The following is a 27,165-nucleotide window of genomic DNA, read 5'->3' as shown; positions in this document are numbered from 1 at the left end:
TCTGTCCTTCCACCAGTTCTGACTTCTATTCATCAGCAATTCCATTTCCACTGCATTTGAGTGGAATATTTCCTTGAAGTGGTGAGAGAGGAAGGGGAGAGGTGCAGATGGTTTGCTCCTGCTTGCGCCCAGTCATCTCCAAATTTCAGCACAAGTTGAATTGAAGTTGTTTCTTGTCTTAAACACATCTGCAATGAAGATATCCTCTGAAAATTAAGAGCAGCTTGCAGTTCCTACTATTAATCCACTCAGTGTGTTTCACTAAAACACATTAAGGTATTGATAATTATGTACAAGGTTGTGATCATTAAAAGAAAGTGCATTCACCCCGGTGACCCTTAAATAATTCTAGAAGAAAATTGCTTAAAATACAATCATGTCACTTTTGTGCATTTGTTTTTATACAAAAAAACACTCAAAACATTGACTTTACAGAAGAAAATCTATCAAACACAGCTTTGAGTTCATTTTTCTTTATTGTATCCCTCAAGGTTCTGCATTGTTAAAGTTGGTTCAGAAGATAAAATGGATTTCAGAGATGTTAATGTGGTTACTGAGGCACTTTGTCTGTGCATTGTATGATGCCATTGTTGGGTACGTCACACAATGTGCTCTGCGACCTCAGCACCAGTATCATCATGCAAATCCCCAAATCACATGCGTCATATTTAACATTAAAACCAAAATGGCAGCACAAAACAAATGTGGAAGAAATACAATAAAATAAACATTAAAGTTGTGTTATGAAATTTTTTGAGAAACCTATTTCTTGTGTTTATTTAAACATTAATTATCTCTTGCAGTATATAAGAAACAATTCTTTTTACAAGTTAAAGTTTTGCACTGGAACCGATGTCAGTTGTGTACTAGACTGTGGAAATTAAAAATCACTAAGTACTACTGTTAATCATCAACACTTTCATATAACATGTGGTCTTACAATAAAAAATGACAGGAGTGTAACCTAATTATTTAATTCAACCAATAAGTGCTAACATATGAACTCTTTGATTTTAAGTATCTGCAATGCAAAACCTTGCAAACAGTTGTGTGGTACAAACCATTTGAACATATGAACCCAAGTTTTCACCATTACACCTCTGTGGAAGCAAATTTCAATTTTACCAGCTGGGTAGCAACCAGGCAGAGTGATTGCTCACCTATTATAGATCATACCTAATTTGCATTCAATAATTTTCCAAGGAGCAAATGTTTTGGAGTCTACAATGAATGAGTGGTCTGTTCCACCAGGTTAATTCCGCAGATATTCAAATTGAAAATGACCCACTCATCATTACAACCCACTCCACATCTCGTCGATACTAATCCTTCTAATGTCCCATATCTTGTTTCAATTCTCCTTTAATTGATTCCGCAATACAATTCATTTTCTAAATCAAGTTGTGGATCATGTGGACTTTGCAACTCTTCTGTGTGTGAATCATGACAAAATAAAGGCTTATTTCTATAAACATACCAAAGTACATAGATTAGCAATTACAGGTTGCATTTGGCATCATTACTCTTTAGAAATTCCACTTGCCTTAAAATGCATCAATGATTACTTTGCTGCACCATCACTCATCTCTTTAACAACAGTTTCTCTGTTTAAATATGTGGCCCAGTACACTAAATTGAACGTTCCAAATAAAACAGGGAACATTATCCTGGACATTCTGTCGATTTTGCTTACGCTATTAAATGTCTTCTTGGCCTCCTGTGGCTTGGTCTCTGGTTTGGCTTCTTTTGGCTCTGCAGTTGCACTCTTTGCAATTGTTGGTAATGCTGAGTCCTTGGTGATGTTAGGTGCATAATTGGCAACTGCCACAGCATAAGCATTATTCTTCTTCATGATAGAAGCCTTGTCTTTCTTCTGTGGAAGTAAATGAAAGTGATTCATTGATTTATTCCTCTTCCTGCAGAATCAGGGAATGAGACTGCACGAGAGGCTGCTCTTTTACCCATTGTGTCAGTTTGGCTCTTTGAAATGAGTATCTAATTAGTCCCATTCTCTGCTTTTGTTCATAGCCCTGCCAATCTTGCTTCCAAAGTTATTACTGCATCTGCCGTTCAGTCCAGGTTATAACAACTTGCTGTGTTAAAAATACGTTCCTCAAGATGCTTGTGGTTCTTTTCTGAATTATTTTGTTTATTAAAGTAAGCTTTGTAAAGCAAAAGGAATGACAGAACAGATGGAAAAATCAAAATTTTGACTTAAATCAAAATAGTAACAACAGCAAAATACATGAATAAATCCAAAAAATGTGTCCATCTCATGGAAGAGATGATACTGCCAAGGGAGAGGGATGCTGTGGATGTGTTCATGAATGGATGCAGGGGCCATGCTTAAAAAGGCTCAGAACTGTCAGTGTGGAGTGGGAACAGATGTACAATATTCAGCCTTTCAGATCATTGGTTTCAGCACATGCATCTGGCAAAGATTCCCTTCTAATCACCTGGAATGATGTTGAGTTTGAAGCATTAAAAGACTCCATTCCCAGCATGGAACTTGTATGATGTTGGCAAAAATGGCTCAGAATTGAGGTTACCAATGTTTTGGGTCTTCTTGCCCCTGACAAGTGTTATGTCCAGAGAACAAATCCCCCCCCCCCACCTAAAAAAAACATATTCACTTCCATATTTCATATTTGCATTCTTTCTTTTAGAAATAGCTAACCTTGCCAGACTCTGGCTGGGGCTGATCACATGGCTGTATTTCCGAAACCCTCTGTATTTTACAGACATTCCAGCTGAAATAGACACAAAGGATTTGGAAACAACTCGCCTGCTTCGACCTAACTCTGGAAAAAGGAAAACATAAGAGCTATTTTGCTAAAATGAGAAGTAATACTTTCTCAGGATCGTTTGGTGTGGTGGTGAGGTGGGGGGGGGGGGGGGGGGGAGGGTGCAATGGCCCAGTGATATCATTATTAGACTATTAATCCAGGAACCAAGGTTTGAATAATCTGGAACCAAGGTTTGAATCTCATCAAAGCAGATGGTGAAATTTGAATGCAGTAAAAATCTGGAGTCTAATGATGACTTGAATCCATTGTCAATTGTCACAAAACTCCACCTGGTTCACTAATGTCCTTTAAGGAAGGAAACTGCCATCCTTACCTGGTCTGGCCTACATGTGACTCCAGACCAACAGCAATATGGTTGATTCATAACTGCCCTCTGGGTAATTAGGGATGGTTCATAAAAATTGGCCTTGCCAGTGACACCCACATCCCATGAATGAATAAAAACAATCACCTGACAATGGAAACTCTAATTGGGAGTGGGGGTGCTAGGGTAAAGCTTAGCTTAATGACTTTCCAATTGATCTATCAAAGTGGGCAATCAGTACCTGAAATGTTTGCGTTTGTCACATGACAAAAATCAGAGCTGATAATATAACATAAATGTGCTAATGCCTCAACTCTCAGCAACAGTTAAGTTATATACAGTCAGTTCTGCTATAAAGCGCTAGTTCTGCTCTTGTGCAATCCAATGTTATAAGAAAACCATGTAACAGCAGCACCATTTAAACTAATGGGGTTGGAATTGCGCTATAACCAATACATGCTTCAAAACTTCATGCTTTAGAAAAAGTGTCCTCAATTTGTCAACTGCATTACAGTGAATTTTCACTAATGAAACACGCATTATAGCAGACGACTTGTATCCCATGTACATTAAGCATTCTGCTGGTGTGGGAAGGTAATTATTGCTATTTATTTTTGAGTTTCATTGATCTCTCATCAAAGTTATAGCACAAAATCAGGAGAATCCCAAGAGGAGGTCACATATATCCACATTCAAATCAGAAATAAGTTTCATGCAAAACATTAACTGAGATTTTACAATAAATATTATTTCATGACTCATTCATCGTAAACATTGCTTCAGCGGCCCTCTCTGAGACTATTTCAGTATTACAGCCAATTCCTGAAAAAGATGCTCTACATCTCAGTAGAAAAGTGTTTTCTGACCACACACATATTTATTAGAGATCATGTCATCACATTATTACAGCTGTTTGTATTTCAACTGTGTCAGTATTAGAAGCATCACTGCCTAATGAGAGAGAGCAGCCCAATGGTCCAATAGGACTACTGGCAAATTTACCTTGATTAGAACCACAATTATCCATTGTGTCATGTTGGCTCTTTGAAATGGGTATCCAATTAGTCCCATTCTCTGCTTTTGCTCATAATTAGCCCTGCCAATTTTGTTTCCAAAGTTATTACTGTGTCTGCCTTTCACCAGCCTTTTGGTCCAGGTTATATCAACTCATTGCATTAACAGTACAAGTTCTACTGCTGACTCTGCATTGTTACCTGAGCAGGAACATGTAGCTTCTGCAAATTTATTTGAACAGCAATAAATTTAAATGTTAACCAACAGCTGACGGAAGAGCCAATACTTTCCTAAAGTTAAAATCATTCAAACTACATGCAAAATATTTGACTATGGTTTCACTAGTCAGATGAAGAGTATTTGGATTCAGAATAAAACACCAATATGACATCTCAACTCCAAGACAAGAAAAGGATTTCTCATATGCCAGATCTTACTAATCAACCTATTCAGAGATTATACATTGTTGGAACAAGTGGCACTTGAACTCAGGCCTCCTGGTGCAAGGGGTAGGGACACAACTGTTGATATACCTAACTTCCAACACTAAATATTCTATTTACCTCACTGTAAATGATTGACATTTACAGGCCAATTAATGAAGTTAATGAGGATAAAAGTTGGGAGCACGATAGAAAAATTGCTGAATTATTAGTAACCATTTTCCAGAACCATGCAATGATTAGGCTAGATCCTCCCCATCATCCCACTCTCCAGAGCATTTAATTTCTACACTTAACCAGTTCTAACATACAAAAAATGAGAAAGCACTAAAGAAGATTTGCACCTTTGCTTACTTGGAAGTAGCTGTTTTATGATTCCCTTTATTGTTCTTTTTTTATTAAAAAAAAGTGGCATTGGTTTTATTTGGCACTTCTAATGTTTTCCTAAAATTTTATTTTGAGTATGTACTCTGTAAATACACCCTCATAAATGTATCTACCAAATCTTAACTGATAGCTAAGTTTATTCTTTAGAAGGTGATGAGGATACAATTTAGAAGAGTGAAAGTCTTGTAGCTCTCTAGGAGTTTGTGATTGAATGCAGCAATTTGATTCAGGCAGTCAGGATCATCACTCCATGAATGCAGTCATAATAAATTACAACCCCCAGAATCTTATGGACTTATTGGTATTTAAAGTCAATTAAATGAGCTCAAAATTAGGAATGGGTGGTAGCACAAAATGAGAGACAGTGAATGAGAAGTATGTTTCATTGTCCAAACAACTCTCTCTTCAGAAAGACAATCGAATGAGGTATAAAACTGGTGGGCAATTGCTCCTGTCCATTTTATATTAATGCTGAAGACCTACATTAACCTCAAATGTTCCAACAACACACACTGAACTACTGACTTGCCCAGACTCAATTTACTCCTGAAAATAAAGGATCACCATACTTGTAGAATACAAAAGCCAGGGCAGGAGTCCTCAGATCTTTATCAAGTTATGTTCTTACATATGAATCTGAACAATTCATGTACTCAGTTAAGACAACTCATAACTTAGTCTCAACATGCTAACTGGGTTCAGGATATGTCATCTGGGCTGCAGAGGAACTTGGAGTGGGAGGGGATAAGTCCAGTTGTTGTGGTCCATGTAAGTACCAGAGATATAGGAAGAAAGAGGAAAGAGGTCCTGTTGAGGGAATATGAGCTGTTAGGGACTAAAAAGATAATAAACTGCAAATTACTATCTAAGCCTCAACCTAAATGGCACAGGGTCAACAAGATTAAAGAGGTAAACACATGGCTCAAAGATTGGTGTGGGAGAAATTGGTTTGAATTTACGGAAGATTGGCATCAGTACTGGGGAAGGAGGGAGCTGTTCCGATGGGATGGCCTCCACCTGAATCATGCTGGGATCAGAATCCTGGTGAATGGCAAGGGGGACCTGATCAGATGTATCCCAGAACTTTGTGGGAAGCTAGGGAAGTGGTTGCTGGGTGATTTGCTAAGGTATTTGCATCATCAATAGCCATGGGTTAGGTGCCAGAACACTAGAGAATGGCTAACGTGGTGTATTATTTGAAAAAAGTAGTAAAGAAAAACCAGCGAGCCTGATATTGGCAATGGGCAAGTTGTTGGAGGGTATCCTGAGGGACAGGATTTACATATATTTGGAAAAGCAAGGACTGATTAGGGTTAATCAACATGGCTTTGTGCGTGGGAAATCGTGTCTCACTAACTTGATTGCATTTTCTGAAGAAGTGATGAAGAAGATTGATGAGGGTGTGATCTATATGGATTTCAGTAAAGCAATCAGCAAGGGTCCTCATGGTAGACTGGTTGGCAAGGTTAGATCAAATGGTATCCAGGGAGAACTGGCCATTTGGATACAAAATTGGCTTGAAGGTATGCGACAGAGGGTGATGGTGGAGAGTTGCTTTTCAGACTGGAGACCTGTGACCAGCGGTGTACCACAAGGATCGGTGCTGGGTCCATTGCTTTTTTTCATTTATATAAATGAATATAGGAGGAATGGTTAGTAAGTTTTCAGATGACAAAATTGATGGTTTAGTGGACAGTGAAGAAGATTATCTCAGACTACAACAGGATCTTGATCAGATAGGCTGAAGCAGTTTAATTTGGATAAATGTTAGGTGTTGCATTTTGTAAAGGCAAATCAGGGCAGGACTTATACACTTAATGGAAGGGTTCTGGGGAGTGTTGATGAACAAAGAGACCTTGCGCTGCAGGTTCACAGTTCCTTGAAAGTGCAGTCACAGGTAGATAGGGTAGTGAAGAAGGTGCTTGGTACACTTCCCTTTATTGGTCAGTACATTGACTATAGTAGTTGGGAGGTCATGTTGCACCTGTACAGGACATTGGTGAGGCCACTTTTGGAATGCTGCTTCAGTTGTGGTCTCCCTGCTATTGGAAACATGTTGGTAAACTTAAAAGAGTTCAGAAAAGACTTAATGATGTTTTGCCGGGGTTGGAGGATTTGAGATATAGGGAGAGACTGAATAGGCTGAGGCTATTTTCTCTGGAGCATCAGAGGTTGAGGGGTGAGGTTTATAACATTATGAGGGGCATCAATAAAGTGAATTGCCAAGTCTTTTTCCCAGATTAGAGGAATCTAAAACTAGAGGACAAAAGTTTAAGGTGAGAGGGAAAAGATTTAAAGGGGACTGAAAGGGCAGCTTTTTCACATAGAGTGGTGCGTGTATGGGATGGCTGCCAGAGGAAGCAGTGGAGGCCGGTATAATTACAACAATTAAAAGGCATAAAAACAAAAGGAAAAGTATGCAATGTGGTGAAGGTTAGTGGGTAGCTAAAGGATTGGGAAGCCTTTTTAAAAAGAGCAGAGGGTAACTGAAAAAGCAGTAAGTAGAGAGGAGATGAAATATAAGGGTAAGGAAGCGAGCAACAAAAGACATTTGCAAAAGTTTTTTCATATATTTACAAATGGTAAGAGAGAAGCAAGAGTGGACATTGGACTGTTGGAAAATGAGGCTGGAGAAGTAGCAATGGGGAACAAAAGAATGGCTGAGGAATGGGATAGGTACTTTGTATCAGGAAGATAGACACCAGCAGTATAGCAGATCTTTAAGAGAGGCAGGGGCCAGATGTGAGTATAGTAGCCATCATTAAGGAGAAGTTGCTGAGAAATCTGAAGGGTCTGACAGTGAATAAATCACCTGGATCTGATGGACTACTTCCCAGAGTTCTGAAAGAGACAGCTGAGGAGATTATAGAAGCATTGGTGGTGATCTTTCATAAATCACTGGAGGTAGGGAGGGTCCTGGTGGACTGGAAAATAGATGTTGTAACATCCCTGTTTAAGAAGGGAGGGAGGCAGAAGCCAAAAGATTATAGGCCGGTTAGCCTGATATCGGCCATTGGTAAGAATTTAGAGTTCATTATTAAGAATAAGATTGCAAACTACTTGGAGGTGAATGGCAAAATAGAGTTGGGTCAGCAAGGCTTCTTCAAGGGGAGATGGAAATGTGTTGCTGGAAAAGCGCAGCAGGTCAGGCAGCATCTAGGGAACAGGAGAATCGACGTTTCGGGCATTAGCCCTTCTTCAGGAATTCCTGAAGAAGGGCTAATGCCCGAAACGTCGATTCTCCTGTTCCCTAGATGCTGCCTGACCTGCTGCGCTTTTCCAGCAACACATTTCCATCTCTGATCTCCAGCATCTGCAGACCTCACTTTCTCCTTCTTCAAGGGGAGGCCATGCCTGACAAATCTGTTAGAATTTTTTGAGGAGGTAACAAGCAAGTTAAACAAGGGAAAACTGTGGACATGACCTATTTGGATTTTGAGAAGACTTTTGAAAAGATGCCGCACAGAGGGCTGCCAAATAAATTAGGAGTCTATAGGCTTAGGGGCAAGGTACTGGCATAGATGATTGACTGACTGGCAGAAGGCAGGGGATGGGGGTAAAGGTATCTTCTTCATGATGGCAGGTGGTCATTGGTGGAGCTCCGCAGGGGTCTGTGATGGAATCACAACTATTCATGCTATACATTAACCATCTGAACGAAGGAACTGAGGGTATTGTTGCTAAGTTTGTATATGACACAAAGGTAGGTGGAGGGACAGGTAGTGTTGAGGAAGCAGAGAGGCTGCAGAAGGACTTGGACAGGCTAGGACAGTGGGCAAAGAAGTAGCAGATGGAATACAATATGGGAAAGTGTGAGGTTTTGCACTTTGTTCAGAAGAATAGAGGCACAGAATATTTTCTAAACATAGAAAAGCTTCGGAAATCTGAAACACAAAGGATCTTAGGAGTCTTTGTGATTCTCTTAAGGTTAACATATCGGTTCAGTTGGCAGTTAAGCAATGTTAGTATTTGTTTCAAGAGGGCTAGAACGCAAGAGTAGAGATACACTGCTGAGGCTGTACAAGGCTCTGGTCAGATTGCATTTGGAATACTGTGAGCAGTTTTGGGCCCTGTATCTAAGGAAGGATGCACAAGCATTGTAGGGGGCCCAGGGGAGGTTTACAAGAATGATCCTGTGGCTGAAGGGCTTATCATATGAGAAGCAGTTGAGAACTCTGGGTTTGTACTCGGAGTTGAAAAGGATGAGGGAGGGATCTCATTGGTTAGAGTGGAAGTGGGGAATATGTTTTCACTAGTAGGAGAGATTAGGACCCGTGAGGAAAGTCTCAGAGTGATGGAACAATCCTTTGGAATGGAGATGAAGAGCAATTTCTTCAGCCAGAGAGTGGTGACTCAGTGGAATTCATTGCCAGGTCATTGAGTGTATACAAGACAGAGATTGATAGATTCTTGATTAATAAAAGGATCAAGGGTTATGGGGAAAAGGTAGCAGTTGAGAATCATATCAGCTTTAACAGTGGTTAGCACTGTTGCCTCACAGTGCCAGAGACCCGGGTTCAATTCCTGCCTCAGGCTATGTGGAGTTTGCACATTCTCCCCGTGTCTGCGTGGGTTTCCTCCGGGTGCTCCGGTTTCCTCCCACAATCCAAAAAATGTGCAGGTTAGGCAAATTGGCCATGCTAAATTGCCCGTAGTGTTAGGTGTAGGGGTAATGGGTCTGGGTGGGTTACGCTTCGGCGGGTCGGTGTGGACTTGTTGGGCCGAAGGGCCTGTTTCCACACTGTAAGTAATCTAATCTAAGTAATCTAATCTAATCTAAATGTCAGACCAGACCAGATGAACCAAATGGCCTATATCTGCTCCTATATCTTATGATCTTATGGTCTCAACTGATATCACCCACAGTTTCACATATCAATGAGATGCAATCACTGGGAGGTTTCTCAGTGGATAACCTCATTTACTGTATTGCTCTTCACTAAATTGTATGGTGAATTTATCTTTTAAACCATAGATAATGAATGTGTTTTGTTGTCATGGTTTGCACATTAAGATTTGATTAAATGCAGCTGAAAGAATTGCTTACCTTATCATTCACAACACTTTTGCCATCCCAAGCCCAGCCTCGTTTTGTAAAATAATTTACTGTGGCAAATTCTATTAATGCAGAGAACACAAAGGCATAGCAGACAGCAATAAACCAGTCCATGGCGGTTGCATATGCAACTTTCGGAAGCGAGTTTCGAGCACTGATGCTCAGAGTTGTCATTGTAAGCACTGTTGTAACTCCTGCAGGAAGATAAAAAATAGTAACAGACAATTTTACAACAAAAATAGTCTGTTGAGTACAAAATATCCCATGCAAAGGTCTCATATATTTATTTTTTGGACCAAGCAGAAAACAATGCTTAATGATTGCTCAAAACAAAACGGACATGGTTGTTTTGTTTGTGACAAAGTAGAAGTATTCTTCTCCAGCTCTTTGCTATCAAACAAGTTTTGCTGCAATGCACATTTCAGAGGACATGTTCCCAACATTATTAAATATGTGGTCTCTTTTCACAAAAACCTGGAGGTTGCATTCACAAGTTGCTTGAGGTGTAGCTCCTGCCTTTTTAATCAACTTGAATTTGCTGTGACCTTCACAATGTTAAATCCATTTTTATGTTCATGTCCAATACTAGTTGTGTATTAAAACAATAATATTATTCTCTCTCATTAAAATACTTTATATGCCCTGATTGGTTCCTAAGCATGTTAATATTTTTCTTTAGCATTAAGTTGCTCCTATTCTATTTTTGAACAGAATACTTGTTTTTTCTCCCTTTTCCCTGCACTTGGCTTCACTACTTATTGAAATTCTAACAGACAAATGAATTGCATAAAAGAACATACTAATATGATATAATTAATATTTATTCAAGGTGGAGAGAGGTTGATACAGCAATTGATTCAAAAATAACCCAAATGTTACTCTGATGGTGGCTTCCAAATCAGGGTGGGGTGATGCAGGATAGAATGAGGGAGGACCTAGCTAAAGTAGACTGGAAACAAAGATTTTATGGTGGGATAGTTGACGGGCAGTGGAGGACTTTCAAAGAAATTATTCAAAGTGCTCAGCAAAAGTATATTCCAGTGAAAAGGAAGGACTGTAAGAAAAGGGGTAATCTGCCTTGAGTGTCTAAGTAAATAAGGAAGGCTATCAAATTGAAAGAGAAGGCATATAAAGTGGCCAAAAACAGCATGAAACTAGAAGATTGGGCAAACTTTAAAGGTCAACAGAAAGTCACAAAGAGAGCTAGAAAGAAAAGATCAAACCTAAGAAAACAAAAACTACCACAGAATATAAAGACAAATTGCAAAAGTTCCTATAAATGTATAAAACGAAAAAGAGGGCTAAAGTAAACATTAGTCCTTTAGAAGATGTGAAGAGGCAGTTATTTGTGAGAGATAATGAAATGGCTGAGGCATTGAACAGGTATTTTGTATCGGTCTTCACAGTGGAGGGCACTAATAACATGCCAGTAACCGACAAAGAGACTAAGGTAGGTGATGACCTGGAACCAATCATTATTACGGAAATAGCAGGTGGACTGACGGTAATTTTCCAAAATTTGCTGGACTCAGGGGCAGCCCAGCAGATTGGAAAACAGCAAATGTGACACCACTGTTTAAAAAAGGAGGTAGACAAAAGATGGGCAATTATAGACTGGTTAGCTCAACCTCTGTAGTGAGGAAGATGCTTGAGTCTATTATCGATGAAGAAATAGCAGGGCATCTCGAAAGAAATTGTCCCATTGGGCAGACACAGTATTGGGTTAATGAAGGGCAGGTCATGCTTCACAAATCTTCTGGAATTCTATGAAGACATTTCAGCAAGGTGGTCACTGGGCACCCACTGGCTATGGTGCACCTAGATTACCAAAAGGTCTTCAACAAGGTGCCGCACAACATGCCGCTGCAGGACATTTAGGGTAAAGTATTACCATGGATAGAGGACTAGTTGACTGACAGGAAGCAAAGAGTGGGGATAAATGAGTGCTTTTCTGGCTGGCAATCAGGGACTAGTGATGTGCCTCAGGGATCGGTGTTGGGACCGCATGATTTATAATTAATATAGATGATTTGGAGTTGGGGTCCACATGTAATGTGTCAAAGTTTGCTGACAACACTAAGATGAGTGGCAAAGCAAAGTGTGCAAAGGACTGTGAAACTTTGCAGAGGAATATAGATAGATTGAGTGAGTGGGCAAAGGTCTGGCAGATGGAATACAATGTTAGTAAATGTGAAGTCATACATTTTGGTGGGAGTAACATTAAAAAGATTACTTGAAGGGTAAAAAGTTGCAGCATGCTGCTATGCAGAGGGACCTGGGTGCATGAATCACAGAAAGTTGGTCTGCAGGTATAACAAGTGATTAGGAAGGCAAATGGAATTTTGTCCTTCATTGCTAAAGGGGTTGAGTTTAAATAGGGAGGTTATGCTGCAGCTGTACAGGGTGCTGATGAGGCCACACCTGGAGTACTGTGTACAGTTTTGGCCTCCTTACTTGAGAATGTACTGGTACTGGAGGGAGTGCAGAGGAAGTTCACTAGGTTCATTCCGGAGTTGAGGGGGTTGGCTTATGAGGAGAGACTGAGTAGACTGGGATTATATTCATTGGAATTCAGAAGAATGAGGGGGCATCTTACAGAAACATCAAAATTATGAAGGGAATGGATAAGATAGAAGTAGAAAGGATGTTTCCACTGGCAGGTGAAATTAGGACAAACGGGCTTTGCTTCAAAATTAGGGGGAGCAGATTTAGGATCGAATTGAGGAGGAACTTCTTTACCCAGAGGGTTGTTATTCTATGGAATTCCCTGCCCAGGAGGAGATAGGGGGAGCGCTAAGTGAATATTTTTTATCAGCGTTCACACCAGAAAAAGACAACGTTGTCAAGGAGAATACTGAGATACAGGCTACTAGACTAGGCGGGATTGAGGTCCACAAGGAGGAGGTGTTAGCTATTCTGGAAAGTGAGAAAATAAATAACTCCCCTGCACTGGATGGAATTTATCCTAGGATTCTCTGGGAAGTCAGGGAGGACATTGTTGTGCCTATGGCTTTGATCTTTGCGTCGTCATTGTCTCCAGGAAGAATGTCAGAAGACTGGAGGATGGCACCCAGAGTGATCGGGTTGTTAAGAAGGCATAAGGTGTACGAGCTTTTATTGGTAGAGGGATTGAGTTTCGGAGCCATGGTCATGCTGCAGTTGTACAAAACTCTGGTGAGGCCGCACTTGGCGTATTGCATACAGTTCTGGTCACCGCATTATAGCAAGGATGTGGAAGCTTTGGAAAGAGCTTAGAAGAGATTTACTAGGATGTTTCCTGGTATGGAGGGAAGGTCTTACGAGGAAAGGCCGAGGGACATGAGGCTGTTTTCATTGGAGAGAAGGAGGTTGAGAGGTGACTTAATTGACACATATAAGATAATCAGAGGATTAGAAAGAGTGGACAGTGAGAGTCTTTTTCCTTGGTTGGTGACGGCTAGTACAGGGGGCATATCTTTAAATTGAGGGGAGATAGATATAAGACAGATGTCAGAGATAGTTTCTTTACTCAGAGTATAGTAGGGGCATGGCTGCAAGAGTCATAGACTGGCCAACTTTAAGGTCATTTAAATGTTCCTAGGATAGTCATATGGACGAGAATGGAATAGTATAGGTTAGACCGGCTTCAGATTGGTTTCACAGGTCAGCGCAACATCAAGGGCCAAAGGGCCTGTAATGCACTGTCATGTTCTATGTTCTATGAATTAAGGGATACGGTGAGAGCACGGGTAAGTGGATCTGAGCCCACGAAAAGATCAGCCATGATCTTATTGAGTTGTGGAGCAGGATCGAATGGCTGGGTGGCCTACTCCTGCTCCTAGTCCTTACGTTCTTATTACTTGGGCAAAATCAGCAAAATAAATCAATGGGCCAAGTTTTGTTGCTTATGGAGATGCAAGTTGACTCACAAAATGCAGAAGAGCAGGAGTAGGCAATTCAGCCCCTCAAGATTGTTCCACCACTGTATTTATGTGGCTAGTTCAGATGAATTTCTGGTTAATATCAACCCCAGAATGTTGGCAGTGGGGGATTAAGTGATGGCGATGCTACTGAATGTCAAGGGCTGCTGCTCTCCCATTAACACCACACTGAATGCATTCTTAACATGCCCAAACTTCTACTCCTATTTCATAACTCTTCTTCTCTCTTGCAGGCACCATAGCATCTGCACAGTTGTTGCCTTAAGACATTAAACCCTTAGGATATCAGCTCATAAATTCTCTAGAGGAGGCACGAGCTCCCATGCACCATCCAGAGGGGATGAGGGACCTAGATGCTATTCCAGGTAGCACATACTCACAAGGAGACAGAGTGGTACTTGTTGAAGGAAGAACCACATACAAGATCACCATGTCATAATGACCAGTGTATCTGAACCACCTAGAATTCCCCTCTCATGACAATCCAGAGGTGTCCGGCCCCTTCACCTCTATTCAGCTTTCCATCCCTGCAGGAGCTCAACCTGAGGGTGAAACCACATCTAGGCAGGACACTCTCAACATGACTGGACTCACAAAGCTCCCCCCCCCGCAGGGCTGTCCATCTAAAATAACCAAGGCCAGCAGCTAGGTCCCTCCAACTCAGCTGTGGACCCTGAGACTGCATTGAGACGTTGTGAGAGGGAAAGGTGAAAGACGTTGTTCAGGCTGCACGTGGATGAAATGGCATTGTAAGCACACTGTCACACGTAAATGTATGTTCACTTTACATCTTCAGTTGTGTCAGCAATCACCAGTTTCGCTTCATCTACAACAGTGAACGTAGAAAGTTTAGCCATCTTTAGTGCACATCATGTTACTCCCTGTCTGAATTTAGCTATCCTTTCCATAGCACCTATCCTAGCGTGAAACGTTGTTATGATTGAAAGGGGAAGCATCAGATGTTGTGAAGGCTTCCATTAGTTTGCAACCTGAACTTTTATTATCATTCATTAACTATTTTAATATTGTTTTTCATATTATTATTCAAGCTGTATGTACAGTTGGCATTACACGGGGGATGCTGCCCTCTGCAATATCAAAACAGTCAAAGATACAACTCAATTCAACGACATGGGGCTAACAAACAGGTCCTGCCTGTTATTGCTTTGACTGATACTACTGCGCTGTAAGATGTTAAAGGTGTAGTACCTTCTGAAAAATATCATTTGCTTACTCTAGACAATGCTGCAGCTCTTATGAATCCTCTCCAGCCATCAAGTAATCTCTTTATTTACAGGACAAAGAATCCAAGGTATACGCAATGTCTTCTCTCTATACAGTCCTGTAACCAACCCTAGTGATGGAAACGTGATAGGTAGGAGTCATCATTTGGCCCTTGTTGGTCCCGATTGAAGAACAAATCACTTTTCAGATACACTGGTCATTATGACATGATGATCTGACCATCGCCTCTAAATAAAAGTATATTGGCAATCTCTCTCTCTCTCCCACTTGTATGGAATTCCAATGGAGACAAGGAACTGTGCCTTTCCTGGATCTTTACTGCATCACGAGGGCATGTCGACTTGAAATTCTGCACATTGCTACAGACCATAGACCTACTCAAGCTTTCTGGCACATATTCAATAGGAGATTGCATATGTGGCAGCAATAACGAGAATATATCTGCTATCCTCCAACCCCCACATTACCCAAGAAATGCAACAAGGCATACAGAATAATGGTGTGGAAATCTCACAATCTAAGACGAGAAATGAGCAGCTCTTGCAACTTGTGCAGGCTTTAGAACTGTAGAAGCTGCTTGCAATTTTTGCTATGAAGGTGAATCTTTACAGCTTGCCTTACCTTACCTGTGTTTCACACCATTATTGGGTGCAATTTCTAACACTGAATGACATGGTCAAGATGGCTATAGTGAGGCAGATGGTCAATGCCTGAGGTCCATACAGACAATTATGTGACAACAGATGTCTTTAAGGTGCTCTGTGTCAGGGGCTGGTTTAATACCATTGCCCCTTGAAACATTACACATCACACACAAGTAGGTCCTGCTCCCTCAGAGAAATCAAAACACTTACTCAGCCCACTCCAGTTGTGGTGGCAGCATTTTCTATTTCAGTTGCGCGTTTGCAATTCAGTTGAGGGTGGAAGGCAACACAGGTCGTGCTTCGTGGAGTGTGTCACTGGCTTAGCTTATCAATCTAGGTGGCTCCACAAACCTTCATGTTCCTTTTTGCCTTGCTTTCCCTGTCAACTCCAACAGTTCTGATCTTCCAAATGTTCCCATTCAACCCTTAACTGCTCATCTCTCCTCTTTAACCCCTGACCCTGACATACAGCTTAATTATGCACTTTTTCCCATTGAAGCCAGAGTGGTGATGACTACTTATGACATTCCCTCCTGCAATACCCATTGCTCTTTCTCGCCCTATCATCACCCCCCTTCCACAATGAGTTGACTCCCCTTCCACAATTATTGTCCTTCTGCATCACAGTGTTGCGCCTCCAGTTTTTGAAATTGACTTAAACAAAAACAGAAATTGCTGGAAAAGCTCAGCCGGTCTGGCAGCATCTGTGCACAGAAATCAGAGTTAACATTTCAGGTCGAGTGACCCTTCCTCAGAATGTTGTTTCTGGTTTACTGCATCCACAGTTCTTTTGGTTTTTATTCTGAAATTGACTACCCAAGTGACCCCATCATAGCACTGATCTCTGATAACCCCCCCTTGACTTTCAGTGACCAGATTCCCTGACTGGCCATGGTTACCCTGCTCACTAGCCCTGAATGATGAGTGACCACACATTTGCATTATCCCTACTGCCTCCCCACAAATTTGCCATCTGGTTGCACTGGACTTCAAGGACAGGCCATGGCATACTCTCAAACTGTAGTGATATAAATCCCTGATACTGATTGGCCCAAATACCAATTGACATTATCCAAGCCTGTGGACTGATATCAAAATATGCCCTTGACTTGCTGTGCATTGTATAAGTGTTGGCCTATGTACTACAGTTCCTTTGGAGAAAGTGTCATAAACATGAGAAATGTAACAAAATGTGTTGACAAACTCATTTTAGCTATCCATGCATCCTGAAATGGACCATTGGTAGACCATTGGTACCCTTCACCCCCAATTATCCTGAGTGTTGTATGAGAACAGTGGGATCATCCAAATAAACAAGACTCAGTCTCTTGGCAGGCAGGCAATATCTTTAAAAATTCAAGAGGCATCAAACCACTCAAACTACCTCTAGTTTTAGGCATCATGGCTTATAAACTCTGCGGGATATATTCTATTATAATGGCCATGCTTGGTGCAACACTCTCAATTGAATAAAATAGTCACTTACATGAAGATGTAACTACACAGCTCAATGGCCACGATGGCCCTTTGAAAGAATTAACAAATTAGTCACTTTCCAGCTCTTTCTCTTTCGACATGCAACATTTTACATTGAGTATGTGTTCAATTCCCTTTTCAATTTTACTACTGAATCTGCTTTCACTACCCTTTCAGGCAATGCATAAAAAGAAATCTTTTCATTTTCCCTTTGGTGCTTTTACCAATTAGAATCTGTGTCCTTTGATCACCATCCCTTCTTGCCAACAGGGACAGACCAGTTTATTATTTAAGAAGTTGCAAATGGAAGTGAACACTGATTCGGTGAACAGCCATATTTCTGACCTTATAATGTAGGGGAGTTCATTGATAAAAGCATTGGCAGACTATGACAGAAATGTCATTGAGTTAACTGGAAATATATTCAGCAATTTCTAGAGACAGCAAAGGGATAATAGGACAGATGATCAACAGCTTGACCAAAGAGGTAGTTTTATGGTTGCATTAAAAGAGGAAAGAGTTGATGTAAGATAAAGAGGTTTACGAAAGGAATCTGGAGCTGGGAGCTAAAGCAGCTGAAGGCACAGCTACCAATGGTGAAGTGATTAAAATGGAGGATGCTCAATAGGCTAAGACTTGATATCTCAGAAGGTTGAAGGCTGGAAGAGATTACATAGTTAGGGAGAATTGAAGCCACAGAAATCAATTAATATAAATCAGTGAGCACAAAGTGAATGGAACCTGATGTATGTGTGACAAGAGAGTAGATTTCTGGAAGCAGGCAGTCTGAATGATGCTGCGGTTGGATGGTCTAAAGCTCATCCTGAAATTAAATACAATACCACAATAACGAGCAGACTGGCCTAGTCTCAGACAAATGCCAGACAGGGGGCTGGAAGACAGGCATTTAGAGTTTTAGTTCTTTTTTTTTCTTCATTTTGTGGGACGTGGCCATCGCTGGCTGGCCAGCATTTATTGCCCATCCCTACTTGCTCTTGAGAAGGCAGTGGTGAGCTGCCTTCTTGAACCGCTGCCAATGACCCACAATGCCATTACAAAGGGAATTCCAAGAATTTAACTGAGCAATATCGAAAGAATAGTGATAGATTTCCATGTCAGGATGGTGAGTGGTTTGGAAGGGAGCTTGAAGGTGATGGTGTTCCCAAGTATCTGCTGCTCTTTTCTTTGTGGGTTGGAAGATACTGTCTGAGAATCTTTGGTGAATTTCTGCAGCGCACCTTGTAGATAGTACACATTGCTGCTACTGAGCGTCGGTGGTGGAGGGGGTGAATGCTTTGCGCTCAGTATAAGCAATGATATATGATTAATTTTCTTTGTAAAGTAGCAAGACTGTGGGCTTCGATATTCATAGTCACGTGAGATAACATCCATAATATTAAACCTCGTATGGCATTGCAGCCCTGAGAATTACACGGAATGTATAAAACAGCAATTGCTGCAATAGGAACAAGAGAGAACATTCATGATACTGTCTTGTCATTTTTTTTATTTATTCATGGGATGAAAGTATTGCTGGCTAGGTCAGCATTTATTACTTGCCCCTAATTGTTCAGAAGGCAATTAAGAGTCAGCAACATTGCCATGGGTCTGGAGTCTCATCTAGGCTTCACCAGGTAAGGATAAGAGTTTCCTTTGCTAAAGGGCATTAGTGAGCCAGATGGGATTTTTCTTTTCCTGACAATTGACAATGGATTCATGGTTTCCTTAGACTCTTCATTCCAGATTTTTGTTGAATTCAAATTCCATCACCTGCCACGGCAGCATTCAAACCCATGCCCTCAGTATGTTGCCAGGGTTTCTGGATTAACAGGCCATTGCCACCCCTCGTTATGATGGCATATGTTATGATGTCAGAGCTGTACCATTAATTTAAAAATCAGGATTATATCCAGCTGTACTATCAGATTTACCTTTGTAACGGAGTAGCAGAGCCACTTGTGTGCTGTCATTGGATCCTTCCTATCTCAGAACCAATCCCTCCATCTGAGGAAATCCAACAATCTTCGCAAAGATCATTACACTTGCCACATGCTTAGCAGCTTCCATACAGAAGGCAATGTATTCCTGGCAGCAAGCCACGCATTCACCTACTTTATTGCAACTTTCAGGTTTTGCAGTTGGAGAGGTGATTACTGAGAAGGAGAAGACTCCAGAGACTAAATCATTGATGAAGCAACTGAAGATGATTGGGTCCAGGAGACAATCCTGAGAAATTCTTGGTGTGGTGTCCTGGAACTGAGATGATTCACTTCCAACAACTACAACTATTCTCTTATGTGCAATTATGACTCCAACCAGTAACAGTTTCCTTTGCTTCCCATTCTCTTAGGTTTTGCTTGAGTGCCTTGATGTTAAGAATACTCTTGCCTATGAAATTCAGCTCTTCTGTCCTTGTTTAGAACAATTCTGTAATGAGGTCAGGTCACGTGTGATGCTGGCAGAAACCAAACTGAGCATCGGTTAAGTAGCTGTGTACGTGCCATTTGACAACACCCATCAACAACATCTTCCAGTAGTTTTCTGCTGATTGAGAGTAGACTGATAGGGCAGTAATTGGGTAGGCCTCTGTGTTGAAGATGGGATATATCTGGGCAATCGTTCACCTTGCTATGCAGATGCCAGTGCCGTGACTCGACTGGAATAATTTGGCAAAAACCAAAAGAACTGCAGATGTTATAAATCAGAAACAAAAACATAAATTGCTGGAAAAGCTCAGCAGGTCTGGCAGCATCCGTGGAGAGAAATCAGAGTTCTGCGGAGCAGTTCTGAGGAAGGGTTACTCAACCCGAAATGCTAACTCTGATTTCTTTCCTGCTGAGGTAAAAACAATGACTGCAGAGGTAAAAACAATGACCAGAGTCTAGATTAGAGTGGTGCTGGAAAAGCACAGCAGGAGATTAAGGGCTTTTGCCCGAAACGTTGATTTTCCTGCTCCTCGGATGCTGCCTGACCTGCTGTGCTTTTCCAGCAATTTCATTTTTTTCTTTCTGCAATTACTTCCATTGGTTCTCCATACGTCTGTGGGGCTGTTGTTGGGACCTGCAGCCTTAGCTGCTACTGGTGCCTGCAGCATTTTAAAGAAAATGCATGTGTGGTGAATGAATTGGTCAGAGACTGGCATCTGTGATGCTGGGGTCTTCAAAAATAAGCCAAATGTGGATCATCCACTCAGCATCTTGGCTGAAGATGAATGCGATTGGGTGGCACAATGGCTCAGTGGTTAGCATTGCTACCTCACAGCGTCAGGGACCTGGGTTCAATTCCAGGTAAAAACAATGACTGCAGATGCTGGAAAACAGAGTCTAGACTACAGTGGTGCTGGAAAAGCTCAGCAGTTCAGGCAGCTCCTCGGATGCTGACTGAACTGCTGTGCTTTTCCAGCACCACTCTAATCTAGACTCTGGGTTCAATTCCAGCCTTGGGTGACTGAGTGGAGTTTGCATATTCTCCCTGTGACTGTGTGGGTTTCCTCCAGGTGCTCTGGTTTCTTCCCACAGTCCAAAGATGTGCAGGTTGGGTGGATCTCACAGCGTCAGGGACCTGGGTTTGATTCCAGCCTCAAGCGGCTGTCGGTATGGGGCTTGCATGTTCGCCCCATGTCTGTGCAGGTTTCCTCCAGGTGCTCTGGTTTCTTCCCACAGTCCAAAGATGTGCAGGTTGGGTGGATTGGCCATGCTAAATTGCCCATAGTGTCTAAGGATGTTTACATTAGGTGGATTAGCCATGGGAAATGCAGGGTTACTGGGATGGGGGGGCGTGAGTTGGGCCAAATAGCTTGTTTCCACATTGCAGGGATTCTATAATTGTGGGAAAATGTTTTTTGAACTGAAGAATGCAGGGGCAGGTCTAACAATGATGGCATGAGGTGCTCTGCTACAGCAAAATCAGGCCCAACAAAAGAGACATAGTACAAGGAGAACAGTGGGTAGAGATAATCAAAGAGCAATAGCAGAAGTTCAAAGTCACACTGGAGATAAGTGGGAGAAAAGCTCTCGAGTCAGCAAGGAGAACAAACTGATCAGCTTCCCTGAGGAATGGAAGTTTCTCTTATCACAGTAAGGATATACAATGGAGTCTGTTCAGTGCATACAACTAATCTTTACAATGTAGCACATACCCCACCTCTTTGTTCCTAAATGCTTTGAGAGTAATTCCACATTGCTTTTTGCCACCAACTCCCATCTAGAGGTCATTAATCATCCTACACATGAAGAATTGCTTTATGACATCAATCCTGAACTTGTTCTGAACTAATGTAAAGCTGTCGCATTCAATTTCATTTCAAGCTTTTTTTGAATTATAGTATCTTCAAGCTTATAAAGGAGGGGCTCCTGTATAACTACACTGGGAAGGTAACATTTTGTTCAACTCCGTGAAATTAATGCCTCTACGTTTTCTAACTCGACACAACTATAATCCTTGTAGTTCAGTCACTTGCTGCCGTTATTCCCATTCTTTATGTATATTTGAAAGCTGTGTCAAACCAACACATAAGCATGTGAATAACCTTTTTTTTCATTGAGACACAGAGTCAGAGTGCCACTGGCTAGGCCAACATTTATTATCCATCCCTAATTGCCCAGAGGGCAGTTTGGAGTCAACCGCATTGCTGTGGGTCTGGAGTCACTTGTAGTCCAGACCAGGTAAGGGTGGCGGGTTCCTTCCCTAAGGGGCGTTAGTGAATGGATTCATGGTCATCATTAGACTCCAGATTTTTAAAGAATTCAAATTCCACCAACTGCTATGGCAGGATTCAAATCCAGGTCCTCAAAACATTTGTGGGTCTCTGGATTAATAGTCCAATGATTATACCACCAGGCCATCGCCAGCTTTATAATCGTTAATGGGAAATACTGACAATTAGTTGAAACAGCTGCTCATTTTGGTATGTACTTACAAATTCTTTACAGTCCATTCTCATTTGATTTAAACAAAATAAAAATAAAAAATATTCCATGTGTTCCACGGTAACAGCCTAGAGTAACATGTAAATGAAGTTTACAAACAGATGTGACTTTACCACAAAATTAAATCAAGAAAAGCCTGGTTTCATCTGAGAATATTAGAATCGATATGATTGCTGCAGCATTTTCTACATCTAGCTGGTCGCTTCAGCAGGCGTTCAGAAACCAGCAGCAGAATGTTACAAGTGCCCTGACCAGAAAGGAAGTCGCAGGTCAGCTGACAGGCCAGACGAAGTCTGCCTCTCAGCCATACCGTGTGGTGGGCAGGATACATTTGGTGCAGAGAGGGATGACTGCCTCTCAGTAGTAGGAGATCCCATCCTCTGGAGCAGCTGGTCAATCCCATTGGCTAAAACTCTTAGCAGCATAAAGAACATCATGGATGCAGCCAGGCTGATCCCAGTAGATCCCTGTACTAAGAAAATTGGGGGGCACTGAGCATGAATGGTTCAAGCATCATGGGAAGGCTGGGTGTGGGCCTGATGGGGTAGGTTTTAATGTCCAGGTAGGGAGGAAGGGAAGACTGCACTGTCTTCTGGTGGGGAGGGGAGCCCCAGGCATGCAGAGGAGACCTCCTGGAAGATAGTACCCTCATTCTCACCTGTTTGTTTCATTATTTATTTAAATATGATGGGCAGGCTTCTGATTTTCACACATTTGCCCTATTTTATGAAGGACCAATCAGGTCTGAGTGGGAAGATGGTGGACTGGGCACTTGACCTATTTTACATGTCCCCTTAGAGCTGAAAATGCACCCGACTGGGGCACATAAAATCCAGGCCGTTTTTGGAGTGGAAAAAGTTAAGCCTGAAGAAATAGTTCGTATTTCTGGTATCATGTGCAGATTAAAAAAAAACACCATAATTATTACTGAACAAAATTAGCAAATACAATGAGAAAGCTTTATGCGATGTTAACTACTTTTTTAAAAAAAATTCTTCTTGTGTGACAAATTTTCAACTAGGCCATAAAGTGAACACATCTGAATTCACTACACTGAGTTCAGATGAACAGGTAGGTTTTATAATTGGGCAGGTGATCTGATAGATCAAAGCACTTCTAATGAATATAATAATTGCTGGTTTAATAATGAGTGAGACATTACAATGACAGCTAAATGGCTTTTCAAATGCTGTTCAGTACTGTTCACCATGGGACACTGGATGTCCCATATTAATACTCGATTGTAATCACACTTATCAAAGATGCAGAAAATATGACAGTAAACTGGACTGTTGCAATAGTCTATATAATTATTGCCTTAAGTGCAGGAAATAATATGCATAAATAAAACACCTTGTTTGATTCTGAAGGCACCCAAAAGCAAGTGTAAAGGATTAATTCTGACATGATGTATTGTCAATCTGGAGGCAAATTTCACTGTCAATTTGCACAAGGCAATTTTCCATAACCAGCAAATCAAAATTGGTGGGACTGATTGAGGGAAAATCTTGAATAAGACATCTCCCTACTCTTCTTCAAATACTTCTACGAGGATTGTTTTCATATATTAGACAGGCATTAACATTTCATGCAAAGTGTTGCACCACTTGACAAAACAGTGGGCGGCACAGTGGCACAGTGGTTAGCACTGCTGCCTCTCAGCGCCAGAGACCCGGGTTCAATTCCCGCCCCAGGCAACTGACTGTGTGGAGTTTGCGCATTCTCCCAGTGTCTACGTGGGTTCCCTCCGCGTGCTCCGGTTTCCTCCCACAGTCCAAAAATGTGCAGGTGAATTGGCCATGCTAAATTGAAGGGGTAAATGTAGGGGAATGGGTCTGGGTTGGTTGCTCTTCGGAGGGTCGGTGTGGACTTGTTGGGCCAAAGGGCCTGTTTCCACACTTTAAGTAATCTAATCTAAAACATAGCATGAAGTATCAAGCTAGATTGTATGTGCAAGTTGGTAGTGGAGGTTGTAACTATAATGTTAGGAGTCGGTTACCTCAGTTGGCTGGACAGGTGGCTTGCAATACAGAATATACCAACAAGAGTGGGCTCAAGTTCTACATTGGCTAGAAATGGTGAAGGACTCTCCTGCTTAACCTCTTCCCTCATCAGAGTTGTGGTGATCCGCAGGTTAAACCACACCAGTTGTCCATCCCTCTCTCATGAGAGAGTGGACTTTGGCAATTTTACCTTCTTACATCCATAATATTCCTGTTCAGGATTAGATGTTGGAACTGAAAGAACCATAAGACATAGGAGTGGAAGTAAGGCCATTCGGCCCATCGAGTCCACTCCGCCATTCAATCATGGGTGATGGGCATTTCAACTCCATTTATCCGCATTCTCCCCATGGCCTTAATTCCTTGTGACATCAAGAATTTATCAATCTCTGCCTTGAAGACATTTAGCGTCCCAGCCTCCACTGCACTCCGCAGCAATGAATTCCACAGGCCCACCACTCTCTAGCTGAAGAAATGTCTCCGCATTTCTGTTCTGAATTTACCCCCTCTAATTCTAAGGCTGTGTTCACGTGTCCTAGTCTCCCCGCCTAACGGAAACAATTTCCTAGCATCCACCCTTTCCAAGTCATGTATTATCTTGTAAGTTTCTATTAGATCTCCCCTTAATCTTCTAAACTCCAATGAATACAATCCCAGGATCCTCAGCCGTTCCTCGTATGTTAGACCTACCATTCCAGGGATCATCCGTGTGAATCTCCGCTGGACACGCTCCAGTGCCAGTATGTCCTTCCTGAGGTGTGGGGACCAAAACTGGACACAGTACTCCAAATGGAGCCTAACCAGAGCTTTATAAAGTCTCAGTAGCACAACAGTAGCACAACATATTCCAACCCTCTTGAGATAATTGACAACATTGCATTCGCTTTCTTAATCACAGACTCAACCTGCATGTTTACCTTTAGAGAATCCTCGACTAGCACTCCCAGATCCCTTTGTACTTTGGCTTTATGAATTTTCTCACCATTTAGAAAGTAAACATCTATTACATCATAATGTTACCTTTTGTTTTTGCAGACATATGAAAAAGGGCAGTTTGCTATCCTTGCATATTGGAGCCCCCCCAAAAAATTGCTGCATAGATGTGGTTTGATCCTCAAATAGCCCAGAGATTAAATGACAATCTCCCATTTGCAGAGGCAAGGAACCCAAACCTCCCCAACTCCATCCTCCCAAGACTGATGTCACTTCAGGCCACTGATATCCAATTCCTAGTTGCAGGATTGACACATGCCACTGAGCGGCATGAGTTTTGCACTCAGCAGTGCAATTATTGCACTAACTGCAAATAAATCTCTATGATGGTAAAAATTTCAATTGCCTTGAGTGGGGATTCCCTTCTCGTATAGCCTGGAGTGAGGCAATAACACAGGCCAGTTAGTGTAAAAACAGCACACAGTTAGGGCATGCCTCACAGTCACCGCACCATGAGAACTGGTCAGGCTGGCACAGTAACATAAAAGCTGCTGGACACGCACATTGAATGAGGTGTTGGGAAATAACATTTTTAGTAGGCATAATTAACTTTACAACATTAATGTTTTTAAAGTTAATTTTGATCAAGCAGGGTATTTACAAAATGATATTTAAAAAATCTGATACATCACACTAAAAAACAATTTTAGTTCCAACAGATTTTGTTTAACAAACAGCAATCTGCAAATAAAGTCGAGGATGAATTGACTCATGTCAATCCAATCTCTTAGCTATAAACCCACAAATAGTATATAACTGACTGAGAGTTTGATTAACTCAGCCTGAAAATGTGTGATCAATGGGCTTTAATTAAAAATGCAGAGTTATTTCTGTACATAAAAGAGACCTGCATTTTGCAATGTACCATAATTATTTGTATCCAGAAATGTTTATCATTAGAGCGAGCCTTTTATGTTATATTTTATTTTAATGATTGTCTATGACTATGCCATGAATTATCGTGTTTTATTTGTCACCACATTTTGGCATGTGCTGCCATGCCAATATTTCAATTAATCCATTATCTATCTGTCTAACAAGATTAAATAATGTCTAATTTTTAAAATGTTTCATGTCAAGAAATGTAAAAACATTTGATTGATTAACTTTTAAAATGGTGTGGAAGTCCTTGTTAAGTATTTGTGATTTGGGAGAAGCCCTTTTAAGCCTGAAATTACAAGTGCATAAAAATATAATTAATTTGGAAATAATTGGCAATTAGTTTAAATTTGCACTGGTTCTTTACTTGGTATTTGAATAGTGAACCCTTGATTGGTCTATTGTAACTTACAGAGAAATGCACCTAAGTGTGCACTCTGCACTCTGAACTGTATTAGACTCTGCATGGTTTTCAAAAGCCAAAGGAAATCAGTCAAAGTAGAGATTGATTAAGAGGCAAATGGATACCATCACATAGGCAAAAACAAGACAAAAAAGAGTTGCATCTATATCATGCCTCTCACAATAACCTTCTGACCAACTGACACTCTTACAGTCAATTAACTATTTTTGAATTCTAGTCACCCTTGTATTGTCAGAAATGCTAAAGCCAATATGCTCACTGTAATCTTTCATGTACAGCAACATAATAACCAGATAATCAGTTTTTGTGTTGTTGCTTGGTTTACAACAGTTAGGATCTATATTCTCTCTAATTTTGTTTCTTTCACTTCATTGTAACTTGCAGCAACTTCCAAAACTGGAGGTCAATGTTGGGAACTGTGTCAGCACATGGATTGGTCTATGCAGATCCTCAGATGCATGCACAGCATTCTAGAGTGAAGGCTGTTGGGAAACTTCTCTGCTATTTTTTGAACACCATGAGCACTTTATGTCCTTTTGAGAGGTTGAAGGATAGCATCTTTGACATTGCAGCATTCTCTCAGCACTTCACTGGGGTGGCAATCTAGGCTCAAATCCTGAGTAAGACGCTTAGCAATCTGAG

The 27,165-nt window shown here is 41.2% G+C and overlaps 1 protein-coding gene across 7 annotated transcripts in view; it reads right to left on the bottom strand.

The window, feature by feature from the left end:
- Positions 1-457: 457 nt before the first annotated feature.
- Positions 458-27,165, bottom strand: part of gabra2a (gamma-aminobutyric acid type A receptor subunit alpha2a) — a 254,455-nt gene continuing 227,747 nt past the window's right edge. For all 7 annotated transcript variants that reach the window (XM_043691791.1, XM_043691775.1, XM_043691784.1 and 4 more), the window contains 2 exons: positions 10,003-10,205; positions 458-1,873 (listed from right to left, as the gene is read on the bottom strand). In XM_043691791.1, coding sequence (XP_043547726.1) covers positions 1,562-1,873; positions 10,003-10,205 — 515 coding nt within the window. In that variant the 3' untranslated portion in view covers positions 458-1,561. The remainder of the gene's footprint in view (positions 1,874-10,002; positions 10,206-27,165) is intronic.

The sequence above is a fragment of the Chiloscyllium plagiosum genome, chromosome 1 (genome assembly GCF_004010195.1).
Source record: "Chiloscyllium plagiosum isolate BGI_BamShark_2017 chromosome 1, ASM401019v2, whole genome shotgun sequence".
Lineage (NCBI taxonomy): Eukaryota > Metazoa > Chordata > Chondrichthyes > Orectolobiformes > Hemiscylliidae > Chiloscyllium > Chiloscyllium plagiosum.
The sequence above is the reverse complement of the archived record's forward strand: the minus strand, read 5'-3'. Positions and strand labels throughout refer to the sequence as shown.